This window comes from Tenrec ecaudatus, chromosome 1 (assembly GCF_050624435.1).
Source record: "Tenrec ecaudatus isolate mTenEca1 chromosome 1, mTenEca1.hap1, whole genome shotgun sequence".
NCBI classification, from domain to species: Eukaryota; Metazoa; Chordata; class Mammalia; order Afrosoricida; family Tenrecidae; genus Tenrec; species Tenrec ecaudatus.
The window spans coordinates 245,924,757-245,946,660 of record NC_134530.1 but is presented as its reverse complement, the minus strand read 5'-3'; the positions used below and the strand labels follow the sequence as shown (position 1 = coordinate 245,946,660).

At 52.5% G+C, this 21,904-nt stretch overlaps 1 protein-coding gene across 1 annotated transcript in view; it reads left to right on the top strand.

The window, feature by feature from the left end:
- The first annotated feature begins 1,698 nt into the window (after positions 1 to 1,698).
- SUSD4 (sushi domain containing 4) overlaps positions 1,699 to 21,904 on the top strand; it is a 198,797-nt gene continuing 178,591 nt past the window's right edge. Inside the window, exon 1 of the mRNA XM_075542656.1 lies at positions 1,699 to 1,846. Coding sequence (XP_075398771.1) covers positions 1,699 to 1,846 — 148 coding nt within the window. The remainder of the gene's footprint in view (positions 1,847 to 21,904) is intronic.

The window sequence follows — 21,904 nt, the reverse complement described above, 5'->3', positions numbered from 1 at the left end:
CAGACAAGGCACCCTCTCCATTGGAGAAGTCTCTCCAGTAAGGGCTGGCCCTGGGTTTTGACCCCCAAGTTCCAGAAACCTCCCTTCCAACTCCTCTCCCCCCTGACAACACTATGGAGATGCCTACTGCCCACTGATTCCCTGTTTCAGCTTCCTTTCTCTGCTGAGGCTGGGAGGGTTCTGTGGCATCTCCCAGAGGACAGAGCAGCCCTCACCCTCCTGGCTAGCGGGGGGCACACAGGAAAATGCCAAGGGTCAGGGTGGAGTGTCAGTCTCACCTAGGGAACGAACGGAGCTCTGGGGATGGGGATAGTGACTTTCATTATAGAGAAGCCCCCTGGCCTGCCCCACCCCAGTTAACCCTGCTAGTAGTGAGCATCCCGGGATGGGGAGCTGGGCGAGTTGCGCGCTCTCGCCACCACGGTTTGCGCCGCGCCCCGGGGCACCAGAGGACAAGCGGAGGCCGCGTGGGCAACGGGGCTTGCGCGCAGGCCGGGCAAGGGGCTACTGTCCCGCGCCCGGAATGGGCCTTGGTGGCCGCGCGTGCGTGCGTGCGTGCTAGAGCGGCCGCAGGACGCCTCGCGCCCCGACAGGTGCAGGCGCGCGGGTTTCCCATTGGTCGCGGCGGCGGCGTGGGTCTCGGCCCCCCTCCCCATTCTCCCGGGGTCCCCCTCCCCCGCCGCAGGCCTGCTCGGTCCTCGTCGGCGCGTGCCCGCGCGCGCTCCCCGGCCTCCGCGCCCACCGCCCAGCTCCCGCCACCCCGCCTTCGCGCGCCGCGGCCATCGCGCTCGCGCTCGCGAGCTCAGGTACCGGGCGCGCGGGAGGCGCCTCGGGGGCGCGCGGCCCGGCTGCCATCCTCCCCCGTCGCCGCCCGCCCGCCCGCGGGAGCCTGGGGAGGGAGAACGCGGGCGGGGGAGCTGGAGCTGGAGCCGGGCGCCGTCTCGCTCGCTCGCTCGCTCGCTCTCTCGCTCTCTCGCGCCGCGGTGGTAATAGAGGTCGCGCACAGATGCGGGTGAGCCTGGCGGGGGGAGGCGGCGGCGGAGGAGAGGAAGCTGCATGCATGAAACCTACAGGTAAGCCCACGAACCCCGGCTGGGGCTTTCCATCTCGCGGAGGGGCGCGCAGGCCGGCGAGAGGGAGTTGGTGGCTGTTTGGGCTTCCCAAGCCAGGGGGGTTTGCACCGCGCAGAGCGGGCTCTTCGGGGACTGTAGCCCTAGGACCTCTGCCGATCCTGGAGCGAGCCCGAGAAGTGGCGGGGGGATCCGTGCCCCATTGTGGGATCGGCCAGAGTGAAAGGTGTAGGCCCAGGGAAAAGTGGCTGCACGAACCCGAGGTGCTGGAAGGCTGTAGACTTTGGTGTCACCGTCACAACCGTGAATTCCCGGGGACCGGCGCAGAGCCAATGTGCGCGATTCCCTGCCCTCCTCCCCTCCTCCACCCCTCCTGCACGCGCAGCATCCCACGGAGGCTGTTACTCAGTGTACCCGTGCGGGGGGGCTGGGGGCGGGGAGCTCACCGTGGGAAAGGGGCGGGGGCCGCGCGGGGGAGGAGCGGGCATGGCGACCCGGGAGCCCGGGGGCAGGATCCCGGGCAGAGGAGTGGGAGCGCGGCCCCGGAGCCCAGCAGCAGCCAGGGGCATTGTGGTGTTCGCTCCTGGTTGCAGACTCTGGCAAGCCGGATGCCCTCTGTGGATGAAAGATGTATCATGGAATGAACCCGAACCTTGGAGATGGATTTCTAGAGCAGCAGCAGCAGCAGCAGCAGCTTCAGTCCCCCCCGAGACTTTTGGCCGTGATCCTGTGGTTTCAGCTGGCGCTGTGCTTCGGCCCTGCACAGCTCACGGGGGGTAAGTGACCCCGTTGTGGCGCTGAGGACCCGGGACAGCCCTGGCGGCGGCGGCGGCGGCAGAGACGCCAAGCTGTGCTGCCGAGAGCCCTGCCCCCTCACATCTACCCAGACTTTGGGGTGCCCGAGAGCCCCAGGGTTCCTGTGTCCCAGCCTAAAGCCACCCTCGCCAAAACAGGGGGTGCCCTGAAATCCGCATACATTCGCCAACCCCCCTTGTGATTGGATACCCCCCACCCCTCTGGCCGCCGAACCGGCTTTTGGAAAGGAAAGCCAACAAAGCCAGCCTCCTCGTTCTCACTTTGGCCGAGAGAAGCAGGGGGAGTGGAGTGTTTGTGGTTAATATGTGCATGTCTGACCCTCGCCCCGTGCCCTCCGTCCCCACCTGCACTGAAGCCGTTGCTGCGAGAACTACTATTGTGGACCGGAAGGGTCTAAAACCATGGCTTGTGGGGACGGTGGGGGGGTGGGGGCGGGGACGACAGGGCAGGTTTATTGGAAAGTTAACTTTTTCTCTTCGTTTCCCCGTGCAGTGGTGTGTGCCAGCATGTCTGTGCATGTGGAGGGTGGGGAGAGGAGTTTTCCCTTCAGTGGTGTGTCTGGAAGATGGCTTGGCCTATCCAAGTCTGATTTACAGGGGGGAAAAGTCAAGTGCTCTTCCACGAAGGGGAAATTAGCTGGAATGAAATTGATAGTCTCAGCCGCCGGAGGCGTCTAATCTATAACGTACTTGGTTCTGGAGGAAGAGTCCTTGGACTGTGGAAGGCAGCTGGAGCTTCGGTCCAAATGTAGAGACTCTCAACCCTCTTTCCTTATCTGTGGGTCCTTGCTGCCCAGCCCCAATTTCCTGTGAGGTCGGAGTGGACATGGACCATGCCGCTGTTTAACCACGAATACTGCTAATATGCACACAATTGGAAAACAAGTATTAGTGGAGAGAAATCAAGCTTTTGGGGCGGGCTTTGAAATATGAATGTGGCAGAGTATGGGAAGGTGAGGAAATTAGCCGGAGTGGGGGCGGGGGATCACCAGTCCGCTGGCTTTCAGGGCGGGGGACAATCAAAATCAATAAGGCAGGCCTTCCACTTAGAAGTCTGCCTGGGCGGGGCTTGTTGTGACGTCAAAATTAGTGAGGAAACACTGCTGGGGATCTGGTTCTTGTTTTGTAATACGGTACTCTTAGGTTCAGGGAAATGCCTGAAGTCAGGCTTTCTCCTTGTAAAAGAGAAGGCCAAGTTTTGTGCAGCCTGCAAGCGTGCCTTGCTGGCTTGTCCTGGACATGTGTTCTGCTTCATGGTTGGGGGAGGGTGGGGGGGGTGGGCACAGGTGGGCAGGGCAGGGCTGGTTCATCTCCTCCCCTCTGCCCTCATCTCTCAGTTCTGGCTTTCTTTCCTCAAACCAGGTGCGGGTGCTTTTCTGTTCTCGGTCCACTTCCCCAGGTCGATTACAGATTAATATCTATCAGGGCTCATCCTCCGAGCTCTATCTAGACAGTTCTACTGGTTGTGTGACATCTGAATGGAGCCCTGCCAGAGTTTTAGGCTGCTCTCTGGGCTCCTCCCACTTGTGTTTACAGAACAGACTCCTGCAGGATCTTAGAGTTCAGTGCCCAGTCTGGACCCTTCCTCTCATGTCAGTTGCCTGTGAGCTTCATGTAATAACTGAATAACCACCTAGTCCATTCTGACTCAAATCCTAGAGAGGATTTCTGAGACTACATCGACATGGGAGCGCACCGCACCATCTCATCTTTCTCTCATGGAGGCGCACTGAAGGGTTTGAACCACCGACCTTGCAGTTAGTCTGACAGCACTGTTGGGCTTCTTTGTGGTTCCCTTATCAAAAACAAACTGAAAAAATTCATAAAACATGCACCTCAAACTCATTGCCATTGAGTTGATTCAAATGCATAGTGGCCCTACACAGGGTGAACTTCCCCTGTGGGTGTCCGATGCTGTAAATCTTTATGGGAGCTGAAAGCTTCGTCTTTCTCCCACAACAGGTGGTTTCTAACTGCTTGTGATTAGCAGTCCCTGTGTAACCAGTACGCTACCAGGCATCATCTAGCACCTCTTTATCCCTTTCTTCCCAGAGGGAAGACGTCAAGCAAAAAAACCCAAAAAAAATCCTAGAGCCTTAAAGAGGAGGCAGGAGTAAAAATCACCTCTCAGGTCTGGGCTCCAGAGCTCGCTCTTTGAGGGTTCCCCGGTGCTTCTGAAAGGATCTGGGGGCTGACACCCGCGTCTGGAAGACTCGCATTTCAGAATCCCTCTATGAGTAAACTAGTTTGGGTGGCAGGGGGCATCTACGAAGTTCTTTATACAGAAATATTCATTCTTCAGAAAGGGAAAAAATAACACCCTCACAGAAACTCCAGGATGGAATCAAAGCCGATTCACTTTCAAGCTCTCTAGCAAGGGGCTTCTAAAACTTGATCTTGCACACAGGGCACCTGGGGGAAGGCGGGGCTCTTGGGGAAGGCTGATATTGATTCAGGTGGTCTGGGATAGGGCCCGAGATTCTGCATTTCAAACCAGTATCCTGGCAAGGATTTTGTTCCTGGGCCACAGACCAGACTTTGACCAGCAAGACATTGAGCACTAAAATTTTAAAGACTAAAAAAGTCTTTAAAATAAGTGGATTCCGGCTCTAGACTTTCTGCTTTCGTTCTCAAGGACCAAACTCCAATGGCGTATGTGTGCGGTCTCCAGGTGTAACCAGGGCTGAATAGCAGCCTTCATCTCTTCTTCCTCTTCTTTTTCATCCACAACAAAAGGGCACGCGTCTAATAGCAACTGTTCCGAAATGTGGATATTCATTTTTGATTGCTTTCCATGGACAAGACACTCTACAGTACTGAGATTTAATAGTCTCAGCTAGAAGAAGAAGGGGGTGGGGAAGCCTGAGCTCAATACAACAAGTGTTAAAGAAAAAGCCTGAACTTGGAAAGGGAAAATTGAAAAGATGATCGGAGGAAGAAAAGGGAGGAAAGAACTCCCATCAGAACCTGCCTGTGGTGTCCTGTCCTAGGAAGCCATGATATCCTTTGAGCCCAGTCTTAGCTTTCTGAGGCTGAGGGAGCCTCTGGTAATTTGTAGGGGGCTCTCTCCAGCTCGGCACTTGTAAATTAGGGGAAAAAGGACCTCCTTTGGGCCTTCTAAAATGAAACAGCCTGAGAGGACCAATACTGGTACCTGAGGGAGCCACAGGCCCCACTGTTCCCAGAATTTTCCTAGAGCATGGTTTCACCTACTGCTCTCCTCCTCTCTCCTGGTTCTGGTGACCTGAAGCCCGCTGGTCTCCCAGGACTGCCTGCAGGGGTCCACCCAGACCTCCAGGGAGGGAGTTAGTCAAGGGTATGCACTACAAGGCGGACCTTGAAGATGAACTCATTCACACGTCCCTAAATTATCAGAGGCTCAAGGGAGGATTGGATGCCTGGCTCTGCCAGGTAGTAGTTTGGGGCCTTGGAAGCCTTCTTTTCCTCACCTGTACGATGATGATGATAATGAACTTGTGGGTGTGGTGGTGTGCGAGAGATGGAAATCACGTAGGCACTTTGTAACTGTTGGCTGTCATAGCTGACAGGGGGCTAAAGCAGTGCCTTCATCTTGAAGCCTTTGTTTCCTTTACTCCCTAGTTTTGCTTGTCCTTCCAAGCCCTGTGCCAAGCGCTGCTACATGCCTCACTGCCCCGGCCTCGAGTCTGACTCCGCGTGGCCCTACAGGATAGAGTTTTTGAGACTGTAATTATTAGACTGTAAACCCCTTGGGGATAAGAACCTTGACTTTATTCATTTTCTTGCCTCTTAGGCACCCAGCACAGTGGCAGACTATAGTAGATGCTCAGCTAACGTTGGTTAAGAGGGAAAACATATCCTCAAATTAGTGGACCTTGTTGTTAGCCTAGAAAAACTCTCTTCTACTCTTTCCGCCCCTCCTCAATGAGGAGGCAAATCATAATCTGAACCTTGGCAATGGTGTTGAACTAACTACTAACTTCAAGGTTAGCAGTTCAAAACCACCATCATTTCCTAAGGAAGAGGAGGAGGTTTTCTACTCCCATAGCTGCCTGTGCAGGTTGGCCTCTCAAATCATGGTGACTCCATACACAGTAGGGTTGGATGGTGGTGATTCAGAGGATGTCAAATGCCTGTCTTCAGGCTTGTGTATCTTTAGACCTGTCTTCCTAGCCCATCTTAACCTGGAAGCTCTGCGGACGAGAAGCTCAGCATCATAACAAGAAGCAGGTCCCACTGACAGACAAGCAGCGACTGTGCAGAGATGCATTGACTGAGCATCAGCCCTGTCTCCCACATTCAAGGGGAGAATTCTTCCACTGACTCTCCAGTGTCCAGGAATCTCTGGCAAACCAGTGCCAGATGTGGGGCTCAGAAGTGCGAGGGTTTCGTGGCCTTTGCAACCACGTCCAATTGGAGATGGTCCAGGAGACTAGAGGAAACCAGGGAAGGCTCTAGGAAGGAGCACTTAGGACGGGGTCTGAGGAAGGCAGGAGTTGGAGCATCTTGTACCACAACCTGGAGGCACTACCTGGCCTGACTGTTCATATCTGGTTAATCTAGAGCATTCCTCACCTCCATCAAGTCAATTCTGACTCACCGCGACCTTAAGGGACAGAGTAGCACTACCCCTGTGGGGTTTCTGAGACGGTAATTCTTTACGGGAGTAGAAAGACTCCTCTTTATATGATGGAGTGGCTTATGGGTTTGAACTACTGACCTTATAGTTAGCAGCCCAACAAATAATCCACTACTCACCCAGGTCTCCTAAATCTAGAATATCAACTCCCAAATTTACTTGGTCTACCACCCCCTTTTCAGAAAAAAAAAATTCAGTGCCCACCTGTCAATTAAAAACGTGTACTATATAGCCCGCAGTTGGGGATTAAGGGTAGGTTTCTGCTTTTGCAGCCCGCCTGGGTTGTTCCAGTGCCCCCCCAAGGGGGTAGTATCTTTACTTCAGGGAATAACTGACCTAGATTCTAGAACACAGTATACCCCCAGGTGGCCAAGTTGGGTAAGTACGATAAATAACTTAGAGCCCTGTCCTAATTGTGTCACATGATGGGCAGGGGGAACCCCCCAAGGGATTTAGAGCTGGAGTGTCCCCTGCACAGTGCTCAAAATTCTTCCTCTGCTTCCAGATCTCAGTCTCAGGGACCTGACTCCTGCCCTCTCTGCACACCCACGCTTATGGCATTAGAGGTCGTAGCGTTGGGCCGTGTGCTTGTAAAGCTCAAGCCAAACTTACAGCGGCAAGTCAGTCCTAAGGCACAGCGACTCTCTAGCGTGCCCACGGCTGTGAAGCTCAATGGAAGCAGACTGCAACACGCAGTAGCCGGTGGGTGCACACGCTTGACTTTTGTTTCGCTACTGAGCATTTTAGCCACCCACCAGGTGCCAAATGCTTTCTGGCTGATTCATTGATTTGGGGGTGCTGGTTTCTTGGAATTCCACTAAGGAAAACTTTCTTACCTGTCAGAGTTGACGCTTTTTGTGCAATATTATTTATGCAAGCGATGGTTCCAAGCGGCTCTACTTTCATCTATGAGAAAAGTCTCAACTTCCCCAAGTGATGAGTACATTGTCAACAAAAGGGCACCTCGGTGTAAGCTCGGAGAAACACTGTTGGTGGACTGACCCGGCAAGATCCGAAAGAGTTTGGATTTCACAAGAAGTATCACATAGCAAGTAACAAGGCTCTTGTCTCAGAGCCCTGCAGGAGCAAGTGGGAGAGAGACTATTGGTGAGTCTTTAATTCTCCAGAGTACAGGTGAGAGTAGGCAAAGATCTCTCTCTAGCAAATATTGATTGGCTATGTGAGAAAAAAAACCACTTAAATTGTACTCTGTTTGTAGAGCCAGAGACATGTTTCCTAAACTTCCCAGCAGCCAAGGAGACTTGCCCTGACATGGGAAGCTCTGGTCCGGCATTAAGGCTGTGTGAATGGTTTATGGGGCTGGCTAAATTCAAGTTCAGCCTCTGCCATTTGTCAGTAACTGTGTGGCTTCAGGCATGTTGCCTTCTCCTTGACCCAGTGCTTTCTATCTCACTACCATGTGTGGAGTGGCAGTGGGGATTCCGTGAGAGCATGCGTGCACCCATGCAGGAGACCTGGGTTCAAATCCCAGCCAGTACACCATGTGTAGCCACCACTGGCCTGTCAGACTCTCGAGGAGCTTCCAGACCAGGACAGAAACTTAAAACCCACCACCATCCTGTCAATGCTGACCCATAGCAACCCTGTAGGGCAGGGCAGGACTGCCCCTGTGTGTTTGGGGGACTGTTAACTCTTTACAGGAGTAGAAAGCCCCATCTTTCTCCTCCAGACTGGCACAGACTAGGAAAAAAGACCTGGTGTGCTACTTGAAAAACCAGACAAGGCTCAGCCTATGGGTCGCAACTGCTTAATCCCCATCCTCTCCTGGAGAGGACCAGGACCATGCAGCGGTTTATTGTTGGTTCTTTGCTTTTAGGAATGTGATATATCCCGAGTCCTGGGCAAGGCGCGCTCTGTTATTTCCTCTCTTTGCCTTCCGTGCAGTGTGCTGCTGCATGGCCCAGGAATAGCCCAATACATGGACGCAGCCCTTGCTCCTGAAGAGACCAATGACTAAGGGCCAGCTTCTTCTCAAAATGGTTGGATGCAAGGGGCTTGCATAAAATGTTTTTTCACTTACACTTTTACGTCCGCTTAAATTTTAGTTTTATTTATTGATACCAATAATCGCAGTGTTTTTCCAGACTGCTTCCCTTTATCCTTGCCTTATTTTGAAAGCTCTTTGGGTATTTTATAATTGAAATAGACATCCTTAGTAACAGCACGTCTGAATAGGTAATTGGGATGGCGGCCTCTGAGTGGAGGGGGAGAAAAGGACAGAAGGGGAGGCTTTCTAATTTACGTGACCACACAGTTGAATTTCTCCCAAGTTCACTGTGATGTCTAGGATGGCATGTGAGGGTCTGTGCTCACACATCAGACACATGCTACCTGATGTCTAAGGAATGACATCCGGGACGGTGCTATCACGAATCACTCGAGATGACTTGGTGTGTTCGGCCCATGTTCTTAGCTCTTCCACTGTTCCTAACCATGGCTGGTGGAAGAAAGATAGGACCAAGTTTCCCCTGGGTCACTATATGAGTGATGGATAACTGACAAAACCAACCTCACTGCCATCGTGTTTATTATGAGCCTTCTCAGTCCTCCGTAACTGCCCTGGTGTGTTTCTGAGACTGTCTTTTAAAAAAAATTTTGTAATGTATCTTTAATATACCTTACAAATTAATTAAATGTACTTGGGGAATAATATCAGACTTATGGTGATAAAGTAATATTTCCTTATATTTTAAAGATTGTATTGCTTAGTTTTGTATGGTGTTTGAATACTTTACATACTTTTATGTTATTCATTTGGTTGATTTTCAATTTTTCTTACATTATGTTTTGTGGGCTTTTTTTTCTTAAATCATTTTAATGAGGGCTCATACAACTCTTATCACAATCCATACATACATCCATTGTGCCAAGCACATTTATGCATTTGTTGCCATCATCATTCTCAAAACATTTGCCCTCCCCTAGAGCCCCTGGTATCAGCTCCTCATTTTCCCCTCCCTCTCCACTCCCCCCTCCCTCATGAACTCTTGATAACTGTAATTCTTTTTTGGAAGTAGAAAGCCTTATCTTTCTTCCAAGGAGTAGTTCCTGGTTTCGAACTGCTGACCTGCGGTTAGTAGCCCTCCATGTAAACACTATGCTACTAGGGCCCCTTGAGGGCCTGATGGACGCTTTCAAATGGTAGTAATGACACTCCTCACCCACATTCAGAGCGGGTGACTCCATCTGCACACTGCTCCTCACTGTACGTCCAGGAACTCATTCCATCCCCACCACAACCACGTGAGGGCATGTTCTCAGCCATCCGCAGCCTGCAGACGAGGATCCAGGGTAGAGAGCAAGGTTGGGCATCTTGCACAGGGCCACCAGCTAGTCAGTGAAGCTCAGTCACCCAGACGGCCCTTCCTGGACGGCAGAGAATGGGGGGAAGGGAGACTCTGGATAGGGCAAGATATGACAAAATAACAATCTGTGGATTATCAAGGGCTCATGAGGGAGGGGGGAGCGGGGAGGGAGGGGGGGAAAAAGAGGACCTGATGCAGAGGGCTTAAGTGGAGAGCAATTGCCTTGAGAGTGATTAGGGCAGGGAATGTACGGATGTGCTTTATACAATTGATGTATGTATATGCATGGATTGTGATAAGAGTTGTATGAGCCCGTAATAAAATGTTTAAAAAAAAACAAAACAAACAAAAAAAACTTTCTCTGTAGTAAGCTGAGGAATGGCGAAATCGCTCCCCCAAGTGCATCCCCCTCACCCCCCGCCTTTTCATTTTATTTCAACCCAAATATCTTTCTTGTTAAGCACAATTCGCCAATATTTTGGAACCTTGGATCTCCCCACCTGACAGAAGGGAATGCTTTAATACTCTGGGGTTGCAGCCAAAATTATAAGAATGAGGAAGAGGAAGAGGGGAGCAAGAGAAACTCCCAAACAAACCAACAACAATCATAGCAACAAACTGAAAAACAAACCAAAACAGGAGAACCCAAGACTCCAGAGTGCCTGACCCTGGAGACGTGAGTGAAGAAAGGTCAGGGGCCGGGACTCTCCTCAGGTGTGTGGCTCTTTGAGGAAAGCGGTCCAAGCTGGGCTTGCCTCTCCTCCGCTCTGCAGGGCGTGGAGAGGTAAGTAATCAAATGGCTGGTCTCTGGGACCCCCTGAGAGTGCCAGCAGCCCCCTGTGCCCTTTCTGGGTGTTATCCCGCGTGACTGGCTGTGTCCAGGTGGCTCTCCTCCAGGTGGTGTGGCCAGCACTCAGAATAGCTTCTGCTCCCATGTGCAGTGTGCCACAGTTTACAAGGTGTGTTTACGTAAGCGCCACTTTTAATTTGCGTAACCCAGTTAGACAGCGAGGTTGCTGTTTTTCCTCTTCTTCCTTTGAAAGCACCTCCTCGCCAGGCTTGAGCTCCCGAGCTTCTGCAGACAGGTCAGATGAGTCTAGACTGTCCACTCTGTCCCTCCGGGCCAGCCTGCTGCCGGTGAGCTATGAGTTAGTCTGTGTCCACAGCTACGAGAGAGAACGGGTTTCCTCTGAGGAGCGGGAGCTTGCGACTCCTGCCAATCCATGTGTATCAGAGCAGGGCTGTGCCTCGCCAGGCTCTCAAGAGCTGGTTCGGGGGGGAAGGAGACTGCCAGGACCTTGTTTTGAGGCATCTGTGGGCGCACTCAAAGTGCCAACTTCTTAGTTAGCGGCTGAGTGCATAACCCTTTGCACCATGCAGGGACTCGTGCCTGTAAGGAGAAAGGCTCTCCCAGAAGGTTACCATCCAAGGGAGCGTACTGACTGGTTTCGATGTCTTCTGACATCTGTGAGCCGCTTCTCCTGCTCGTCAGGAAAGTGGGCTTTGAAGGCGTGAGCTGAAGACGCTCTGCCTTAGGGGAGATTTGGGGCCCTCATTTCTCAGCGAGAAAGATCACTGCACGACTTACTATAAGAGAAGAAATTATCCACTCAAGGAGAGAAACAAATAGAAATAATTAAGTGAGCTGTTCACAAACCCGAATTAAAAGTGCATTTTAAAACCGCGTCTTAATTGAGAGTGTTGTAATTGCTTTATTATCTGAAACAAGGTAAACTGGGAGCACCAGAGAAGTAAAACAAAAATAATTCTTGACATTGTTTGGAAGTGACAGCAAACCTGGGAGGTCGAGGTGGATGCGCCTATGTGGGAGGGAGGGGCAGGCCCGCGGGCCGTGGGGGACCCCAGGGAGATTCCCCATCAGGTGTCTGCTGGGTGTCTGAGAACAGCGTTTCCTTTCAGAAGAGGAATGGTCAGTGATCCGTGATCCCTCCAGGAGTATCTCAGGAAATTGGACTTTTAAAGAGGGGTGGGGGGGGGGTCTTTGGGAAAGAATGACCTATGGGGCTTTGTCCTGTCTCTGACATTGGTGAGTTTCATCTTCTGGAATCAACCAACGTAGAAGAATGCTGAGCAAGGGGGCGCTCAAGAGCGCTTTCTCCAAGGAACAGGAGACCCATTTCTTGGGTCTGAGTGCATTGATGTACGTAAGCTGACGTAGGAAGGCTAGGAAGCGGGCCACTCTCTGAGGAAAGCAGACATGCCACTTTACCATGGTTCCCGAAACCTCCGTGCCGTCAATGCTGTCACTGGGTGGGCTCCGTGGTGTTCAGAGCAGTTTCTCAGCCTGGGGAGGGAGACTCGGCGGGCGACACACGCTGCAAACACTCCGGTTTGCTCTAGACGGGGAACCACAGCATCTGCTTGTTTCCCAGAAATGTGATCGGTGTAGCAAGTTCCTCCTGGGAGAGGCCTTGGTTCACGCAGACTGCTGCCCACGTGCCCCGAGTCCTCGTGGCAGCGTCTTTGGGGGGAACATACTTCTCTGTAGGCTCAGCTTGTTATCTGACTGCGTCTGTTTGATGGCTGACCCAGAGTGTCTCTAGGTTTAAATCATGCTTACATATTGAAAACAGAGCAGTACCATTGTGGAAACTTGCAAATCTTACGGTGCAGAATAAGACAGCCATGCGTCTCTGAGTGCCCTTCGCAAACCTTGCCCAGAGATTTGCCCCTTCAGATGGACAAGGGGAGATTTATTCCCACCCCCATCCCCTCATCTCCCTTCTAGTCACACCTGCCCTCGGTAGACGAGAGGTGCTCACTTGCTCTGAATAATGACCTGTTTTAACTTCGAACCACCCAAAGCCCGAGGGCTGTAGATTCCAGCAGACGGTACTTGGGGCCACTGTCCCTTACGACTGTCAGCAGCTGGCTGAGTGGCAGTGCTCTCATCGCTGCCTCAGTTTCCTCATCTTCAAACGAGATGGTACTGGGACCATCTGCTCTCAAAGTTGTCCCAAGAACGAAGCACATGAACTCTCAGAAACATCAGCGTCATCACCAACAAACTTGCCTGTGAACGCTACGGCATCCACTGTGCTCAGAGCTTTCTTGGTGCCGAGGAGACACGACACACTACACGGCACCGACAAAAACACCGAAGCTCACTGCCTTTGAGTTGGCAGTGCTGACCCCTAGCAACCCTATAGGACCAAGTAGAACTACTGCAGTGGGCTTTCGAACTGCTGACCTTGTGGTTAACAGCCTGAGGTGTAACCCTCTATGCTGCCAGGGCTCCTCGGAGAGAGCATGGTGAAGACATAGCACAGAATGGCATAGGCATGCTGTAGACTGGCAGTCGGTGGTGATGAATGCCGTGGCCCGGTAGTCTCATGAAACTATTTCACACGGTTGCCCATACTGTGCCATGGTCACTCTGTAGTGGTGACTTGAGGGCTGGGCACAAAGTTGCCAGTCCACCACGGTGGCTGTGAGTCAGGACTGACTCAAATGGCAGTAGTTGGTCTATAGCAAAACTCACTCTCCCTGAGTCCATTCTGACTCCTGGTGCCTGTGTGGGACAGGGAAGAAGTGTCCCTGAGGGTTTTTATGGGGGTAGAAAGCCTCATTTCTCTCCCATAGAGTGGCTGGGGCATCACACTGCCGACCTTACAGTTAACAGGCCGGCGTGGTAACCACCGAGCAGAGATTTGTATCAGAGACGCTGAGGAGCGGGGTGGAGAAGGAGAGTGAATAAGATGATGAGCTCAATCTTGAACAATAAACTAATTTTCCAGGCAGGGAAGGTACTGGGAAATGAAGAGAGGCAGCATGAGCACAGACTCAGAATGAGAATGAGAAAGAATGCGTACTGCCGCCAAGGAGCTGGGCGGCGCAGCCTGGTTGGTGCTGTTAGCAGCTGCGTCTTTGCCCCTAACTCATGGTGACTTCATGCGACACTGTCAGGTCTTGTGCTACTCTCCTGATCAGCTAGGGATCCCACCCTGTGACATCTAAGGTTTTTATGGATTGGTTGTTGCAAGTAGATTACCAGGCCTTTCTTCCTCGTTACTTTGTCTGGAAGTGCCGCGGAAAGCTGTCCAGAGTCGGAGCAACAAACACCCCTCCACTGATACGTAGGCAGGCTGCAGCTGAGAGGCTGGACTCAAACTCGGGTCTCCTGCATGGAAGGAGAGAATTCTATCACTGGCCAGTTGCTGCTCTCGGGGCAGCTGTTGCAAGGTCAAATAGGGTGAGAAGAGACAAAAGAGGCTGCAGACAGAAGTTGACACCCCCTGCCCCCCACGTCCCCCACCAGCTAACTCAGATTCTTAGGCATTTGACCTGAACTTAGCAACTGGAGGAGGGGCGACCGAGCGATCTTAACTTGTTACGTTTTTTTATTAAGCATCTATCAGGTGCTGCAGTGACGAGACGGAGAGAACCCTACCCCAGTATTCTCCTGGGGGCCACTCAGGCACGTTATATGTTGGCACAGGAGGGCCCGATGTGGGCTCTCCTGCAAGACGAATGACTGGCTGTAGAAGGCATATGAGGAGGAGAATTAACTGAGGCCAGACAGCTGGGTGGCCCTGGAGATGGAAGAAGAGGTAGCGCCATTAGCAACACGGTGGCAGTGGACAGTTGGGGGGGAGGCCAGTGTGTTCCTTTTGGATTGGAAGGCTGTGCTGCCTGCAGGACATCCATTTGGGCACCATCTGTCCACCAAGCACTAGAAAATTCAGGGCCGTGTCCAGGAGAGAGATGAAGGCGGGAGCCACCAGTTTGGGTGTCACCTGCTCCGGCTCCGGCAGACGCGGGCTCCCAGGAAGAGCCTGCAGGGGGAGAGTGTGCCCCTGGGGAGACAGCCGCCTTCAGTGGTGCCGGGAGACGGTGACATCGGTGGCGGTAGTAAACTGGAAGGTCTTTCTTTCCGACTGATGAGGGTGTGTCTGCTCTGAGTCCGGAGACCGCGTTTCACTTTCTTGACCATGTTGTTCGCAGGATGCTCTTCGGGTCACTTGAACCGGTTGTACCCGTTGTTGTCAGCTGCCGCTGAGTTGGCCTGTGCCTTATGGACCAGAACTGCCCCATAGGGCTTTCTTAACTGCTGTCTTCTTGGAAGCAGTTTGCCAGGCCTTTGTTCCAAAGAGCCGCTGGGTGGATGCCAACCGGCAGCCTGTAGGTTACACCCGCTGATCTTAAACTGCTTGTGCCCCACCCCCCTTGCCTCTGGATGCCCTTAGCAACTGGAAAGAAAGGGGGACCAGGGTGGGGAAAGGTGGGTAGTGGAGCATCTACCAGGAGAAACTTGATGGTGAAGAGTTGGAAGACTTCCCGGCCCTCATAGGCAGACACAACTCACAGGCAGAATTGGAGTCCGACAAGATCTCCCAGGAGGCCTCGGGCATTGGGTGTTTCCCAACTGGGCCTGCTGGGCTGAAGGGACTGGGGGCTGTGTAGTATAGTGGTGAGGGGTGGGGGGCTGTGGCCCACCTTCCCGGCTGCCATCCCTTCCGTGCCCCTGGGGATGCTGGGCCACCTGTGCTCAGTGCTTTGGGGCAGCTCTTGCATGCGCACACACCCTTCCCGGATTCCACCTTCTCAGGCTGCCAGTTAATCTTCAAAGGTGTGATTGTCAGAGAGTATTCCTCTGCCACCCCCACCCCCTGCGGCCAGCTCTGTCACCTCATTTAACCTGCCCAGGCTGTGGCTGCTTCATCTGTAAGTCAGGGGCAATACGGCGCGCTCCTCCACACTTCCCAGGGGCACCCGGGGATGCCGGTGTACAGGAGACAGGGTCAGAAGACGAGGCAGTTTATAAATACAAGCCTGCTTGCCTGTCTGGAAGGCGCCCTCCCTCCCTCTGCAGTGCCTAGGGCCATCTCTGCTCCTTGCCTCCCCCAGGGTCAGGAGGGGGCAGGGAGAGCAGGCCTGCAGCATGTAAACACCGCCCTGTGTGTGGGTCCTGACCCCCATGAAGGCTCGTTTTGTGTGGCTATGACGTGGGGCCGCTTTGCAGCAAAATGGATGTGGCAGTCTGCGCTCCGTCCCTCCTGCCAGCGCGTGCCCAGAATAGTCGCCCATGGAGATGGAGGAGGTCCTCGCGCCGTGGAGAGGGGCTTCTCAATAGCTGTTGGCCCAAGCCCAGCCAGCCCCTTTGTGTGCCCACAGAAGCCTGGGGGAGAAGAAAGGCATGCACCAGGCAGACAGGTGATGCTGCGTAGGTGCTTGTGAGGCCTAAGCAGGAGGGTGCTGTCCACATGCCCCTCCCTCAGCCTCCCCCACATCCTGCCTGGCATTTATGGTGTTGGAAGCCAGTGGCCACAGTGGACCGGCATCTCCGGGATTTGGTCGGTCTGGCGGCAGGTGAATCTCCTTGAGCTGCCTGCGGGTCCAGAGAGTCACTGTGTGTTTCATCCTTGCCGGCTGCCTCCTTTCACCCCCGGCTGCATGCTGTCTCTAATTCTCGGGAATCTCTTTATAGCTTTGCAGGTGGGATGCTGCTTCTCATGGTCCGTGGGCTGGGGAGCTGGGATTCCTAGTCCTTGAGGGGGATGCCGGGGAATCCTCCGTCTGCTTGCCAGCCAGGAGCCTTCAGGCCAGCGGCGTGTGCGCCTTTCCAACCCAGACTGGCCTCCTCCTGCACCCTGAGAGGGTCCCTGCACCAACAGGGTCTGCCTGGGAAGAGACTCTGCAAAACGCCACCCGATCAAGGGGCCTTGCCTGCTGCGAGCAGGGTCCTGGATAGCTTTATTAGGTAGCAGGCCATTTATCCCCTCGAGAGCGGCTCTGCTGAAGATCCGCTGCTGCAGTTTTCATTTACATGGTAATGAATGTGCACCGCTGCCATCTCCAGTTGAAGGAAGGCCCAGTTCTCCGGGGGCTCTGCGGCCACGCGCAGGAGCAAAAAGTGGCATTGAACCTGGCCTGTCTTTGTAGCTGTTACTGTGGTGCCTTGGCTGGGCAACTGGAGCCAGCCAAGTGTCAATTCCTGGTGGCCGGTTCTTCTTGCTGCGAAACGGGTGCCTCCTGAGTTCACTGCTTCCAGTGTAGTTACCAGGCGCTTCACTGAAAGTAGAGGCGCTTACTGGTCTCTGCCTGCTTTGTGGGCACCCCACAGCATTTCACCTCCTGCAAGCCCTGGTCCTTATTTCCTTAGCGCCTGCTGCGCTGCTAACCCGGGGCATGTTCTCAGTGAGGTAGCATGAGCCCACTTCCCCCCTGAGCCCCAGAACATTGTACCTAACTACTTCCCCCTTAGGCCTTAAGATGACTTTAAAGTTCTACTTTTTCAGTACTCCTAATGGGGTTCAGGCACACACCCCTCTTAGAGATAGCCAGAAGAAAGGATATGGGTGGACTCTCAGGCTTCAAACTCCTTCTGCCTGGTTTGCCTTCCAGCTGAGAATTTGCCCCTCCCCCCCCCATTGATGGAATCAGAATTTACACCCTAACAAGAGCCCCAAGAATCTCTCTCTGTTGGGGATCTATCTGTAAGCACCTATAAGAACAAGAGAGGTCACGTGGGGACCCAGTGTTGACTTGCCTTAGAGGATAGGAGGGGTAGGAGGTATCCTTTTATGACCAGACGGCGAGACAAATGATGATGCTGAGCACAGAGACTCAAGAGGAGCTACCTGGTTGGCGTCTTTGCCTGGGAACAGGTAGCACATCCCTGTTAGGGACATGGAAACATCACACTGTCTTCCCTCCCAGACCTCACCCTGTACTCCTTTCAACCACATTCAGTCTGCCGCTGTAGGCACAGCATCTCCTGTGAGTTTTGTTGAGTTGTGTCAATGAATCAATTGGACTCCAGTGAGCAGGGGAGCTGGCTGAGCAGAAGTGGAGAAAGTTATGTGACCTCCTGGGCTTGCTGCTGGCATACCAAAGGAAAACCCGGAGCTGGGGCCCAGCTGATGTGAAGTGGAGGGACTCGTGTGGAGCCCTGAACTTATGGCTGCTACCCATGGGCTGCGGATGCGAGGGAGGAGGGCTATGTGGGCAGCTGGGGTCTAACTGGAATAGGATACAGAAGCTGAGGTTTCCAAATGACACAGCTGGTACATAGCATGGGATTGGTCATCCATCACACAATTTGGTGTCAAAAGTGGGTGCTGTCAATCCCCCTGGAATAGTTTCCGCGATTGGTACTATGAACAGGATTTGCTAGCGTGTCCCTGGTGTCACCTGGTTAATCTAGAAAAACCAGGGTGGAGCACTATTCAAATAAGACCTGCTGAACACCGCTCATTAACTCTGCCCTAAACTCCTCGGCCTGACCTTCAGCTGGCCTTCACACAGTGGATCCTGGGCCTGCACTCACCTCTGCTTCTTTGTCACAGAGCCTTCCTGTGCCTTAGGAGGCAGCTCGCCTGTTCTCTCCACAACCTGTGGTAAGCTCAGACAGCTCTGGTCTCCTTAGGAAGTCTCAATTCTCTCCGACTGTCGCAGAGAACCATGGGCATGATCTGGGCCAGGGGTGTTGCATGGAGCCCCCAGTAACCCTGTGGGGGCTTTCTGGACACTGGGGTGTGAGGAGATGCTTGAGGAAGCTGGCCCCTGCTTCCACCTTCCCATTGCACTTGCCTTATGCGCTGTCTCTTTATATCCTTTCCCTAGCCTGTGCGAACACCACATCCAGCGCAAGACATCGCCGTACCCGGGAGAAAAGGGGTCTGTACCCCCACTGGAGACTGTAGATGGTGGGGAAAGAAAGACAAGGGAGGGATCTGGAGACCGTCAACGCCATTCCGCTGCTTCGCTGCTCTGTATGTGGGGCAAGCTGCTTGGTCTCTGGGGGCCCCCATTTCTTCATCTGCATAGTGGGGACAAAGATGACACGGACACCATCGTTGTGTAGTGTGGATGAAATCAGTTAATATGAGGAAAACACATGGACTAGTTCGTGTCTCTAGACGATCAGGTTTCAGGAAGCGTTGACCATTAGTACGGTAAACACGTTGCTGAGTCTACTTGTGTTTGCATGCGTGAACAGTACTGACCGATCACGCGTTAACCGTGTTTGTACTTACATTAGTGAAGGTAGGCTGTCAGCCTGAACTGTAGGTCCTTAAAGGAGCCAGCTGCACAGGGGGATTTGGGCTTGAAATAGCCAGTCAGAAAAAACAAACAAACCACCCCAAACCAGCTGTCATTGAGTGGACTTGGTATGTGTCAGAGCAGAGCAGTGCTCCATCGGTTTGGCTGGTTTTTTAACTGGATTGACAGGCCTTTCTGCTCAGGCACTTCTGGATAGGTTCGAAGTTCCAGCCTTTGGGTTAGCCGCCCAGCATGTTAACCGTATACACCACGCAGAGACTTCGTTAGTAGGCTATTGCTCCCCCACCTTCATCATTATTTGTGTTGCGTTTTTAGTTCACATTAGCTCCTAATAGCCAGGATGTACAACTGACTCATCTCTTTTTCACTTGGCCATATGCACCCTATTCTAGATACTCACCAAACACCTGCTTGCTGACTGATGGGGCTATGAAGGTCTGAAGGAGTCAAACCTTCCTCCACAGCTTGATCGGACTAAATCCCCTGAGGACGGTGTAGCTCATTACTTCTCAAAGCACAGCACACACCCAGGTCTGCATTCCCACTGCAAGCGAGCTGATTCTGACTCATCATGACCCCGTAGGGCAGAGTAGAACTGCCCCCACTGGGTTTCCCAGGCCCGGGGCTTTACAGAAGCAGACTGGCTCCTCTTTCTCCCACAGAGTGGCTGGGGGATTTGAGCCACCCACCTTTCAAAACCCATGGGACCCTTTGGCCTGTAGGGTCTTCATGAGTCAGAATTAAATTGGCAGCAGTGAGTTTGTTGCTTTTTGTTGTTTGGCTGCTTTTTGTTGTTTTTAAAAACACTGTTCATGAGTTTGTTATTAGGCAATTCTAACTTATAAGTGAATTGGGTAATGAAACCCCCCTTTTTTTAATCTGAGAGGGCTTCAAAAGAAAAAGTCTTTGGAGAAAGGGAATTAGAAGATAATGGAAATTTTACATGAAATTTTTGAAGCCCTCTGTGTACCCTGGAGTATTTTACAAGAGCTTGGAGGTCTTTGACCATTGAATGCTTGCTGTAACCTACCTGTAAAAAAGTCGGAGCCAAATATTTTGTTGGTGGATGTCTTTAAATGAACAATTAAATGATCTCTAGTTCTTATAGGACTCGTTAGGCTTTCCTGGTTTTTCTTGAGACCATTTTGATAGAGGGACTAATTGTTCCACGTAATTGTGTCTTTCAGAGCACAGTACACACGTAGAGATATACTTTCCTTTGCTATCAGACTCACAGTGACCCAATAAGGCAGAACAGAACTGGCCCGCTAGAGTTTTCACAGCTTTAAACTTCCAGAACTAGACCACCACACCTCTCAAGACAACCGATGGATTTGAACACTTAACCACTGTGTCACTAGGGCTCCCTCTAACCAAATGACAACCCTGTATAGGATTTCTGAGGTTGTAAATCATTGCAGGAGCCACATAACCTCAGCTAGACTCATCTTTCTCCCACAGAGCAGCTGGTGGGTTTGAACTGCCAGCTTTGGGTTTGGCAGCCCAATGCTCACCCGACAGTGCCACTGGGCTCCTTGCACCACCAGGGTTCATAATTGCAGTCAAATACCCATCACTGGACCAGAGACTTAAAGAACTCCGCAACCAGGTTTGCCCGCCCAGACCTGCTACTACATGGTAAGAGAGATTGCTGAGGCAACATTTGATCATCTCTGAACTCATCCCCCTTTTGCTTTTGACATTGGAGTCAAGTGTCAACAACAGCAGAAGGTTGATGTCTGACTTGGACACCTGGACTGTCTGGAGAGTCATACCTGGCTCTGCACTCCTAGGGTGAGACGGCAAGGCACTCTCTCCGGCTTCTTATCGCGGTTTGCTCTAACATTTACTTAACACAAATGCATTAAGCATTTACTACGTGCAAAGAGCTGTGTTCGGTGCTAAGAATAGAAGTACAAACACCACACAGCCACAGCCCCAAGGACTTCAGATCCATGTGGAATACCAGAGGAGGACAGCTGTCAGTTCCAATGACAAAGAAGAGCGGGGATTTGCTCAGAAGGGGAAAAATAAGAACTGTGAGCAAGCCAGAGCTGGAGGAAACCTCCTTCCCACGCCTGTGTCCGCTAAATAAAACAATAAACCAGCCACATCAGTTCTGACGTGTGGAGATTCCATGCGTTTCCAAGTAGAGCCATCCTCTGTAAGACTTCATTGACGATGATCTTTTGAAAGCAGATTGCCAGGCCTTTCCTCCAAGGGGCCTGTGGACGAACTTGACCCACCACACTTTTGGTTAGCTACTGGGTGCTTAACCGTTTGCCCCACACAGAGCCCCCAACCAAACTCGCTGCAATGGAGTCGATGTTGACTCATGGCCCTGTGAATTTTTTCCGGGCTGTAATCGGTTACAGGAGTAGAAAGCCCCATCTTTCTCCCCAGCCACCCTTTACTTATTTGTGCATTTCATTAAGTCATTCAGCAAACAGTTCTGAAGGTTTGCTCTGTGCAGACCACAGGCAGGTAATGTCGAAGCGGTCCAAAGATGATCAGGAAACCCAGCCTTGCAAAACCTTCCAAATTAGGGGCGTATAACCTTTTTCTAACCTTCATCCTACCACTAACACTCCCCTCATTTGCTTGACAGCTGCAGCCACTGCAAGTCATCGGCAAGTGCTCCTCCCACCTTTCAGTAAACCCAGCCCCGGGTTAGGCAGACGCAAGCCAAGTTTTCATGGCCAGTTGTCCATTGGCGCCATGAAGGGCCAATGCTATCATCACAGGGTGATGGGATGTCATCTTGGATCTGACTTTTTAGTCATTTCGTGTTTAGTTTTTCTGGGGGGGGGGCGGCATTCCTTTTCATTAGTTTGTTGCTGCTCCTCTGATGTGCCCACAGCCTGTGTGGGGGGTGCATGCTGTGCCCCTGCTCGGTTGGGCTGCCATTTTGAGACCCCTCTCAGGAGACCTGCAGTCAGTTCCCAGCAAGGGGCCCTGGTGCAGGCTGACAGAGAAGGCAGTGGTCAAGTCAAGTGGGGACTAGCTCCCCTTTCCAGACCCCTCTCTGCTCAGGACATCTTGGAGGAC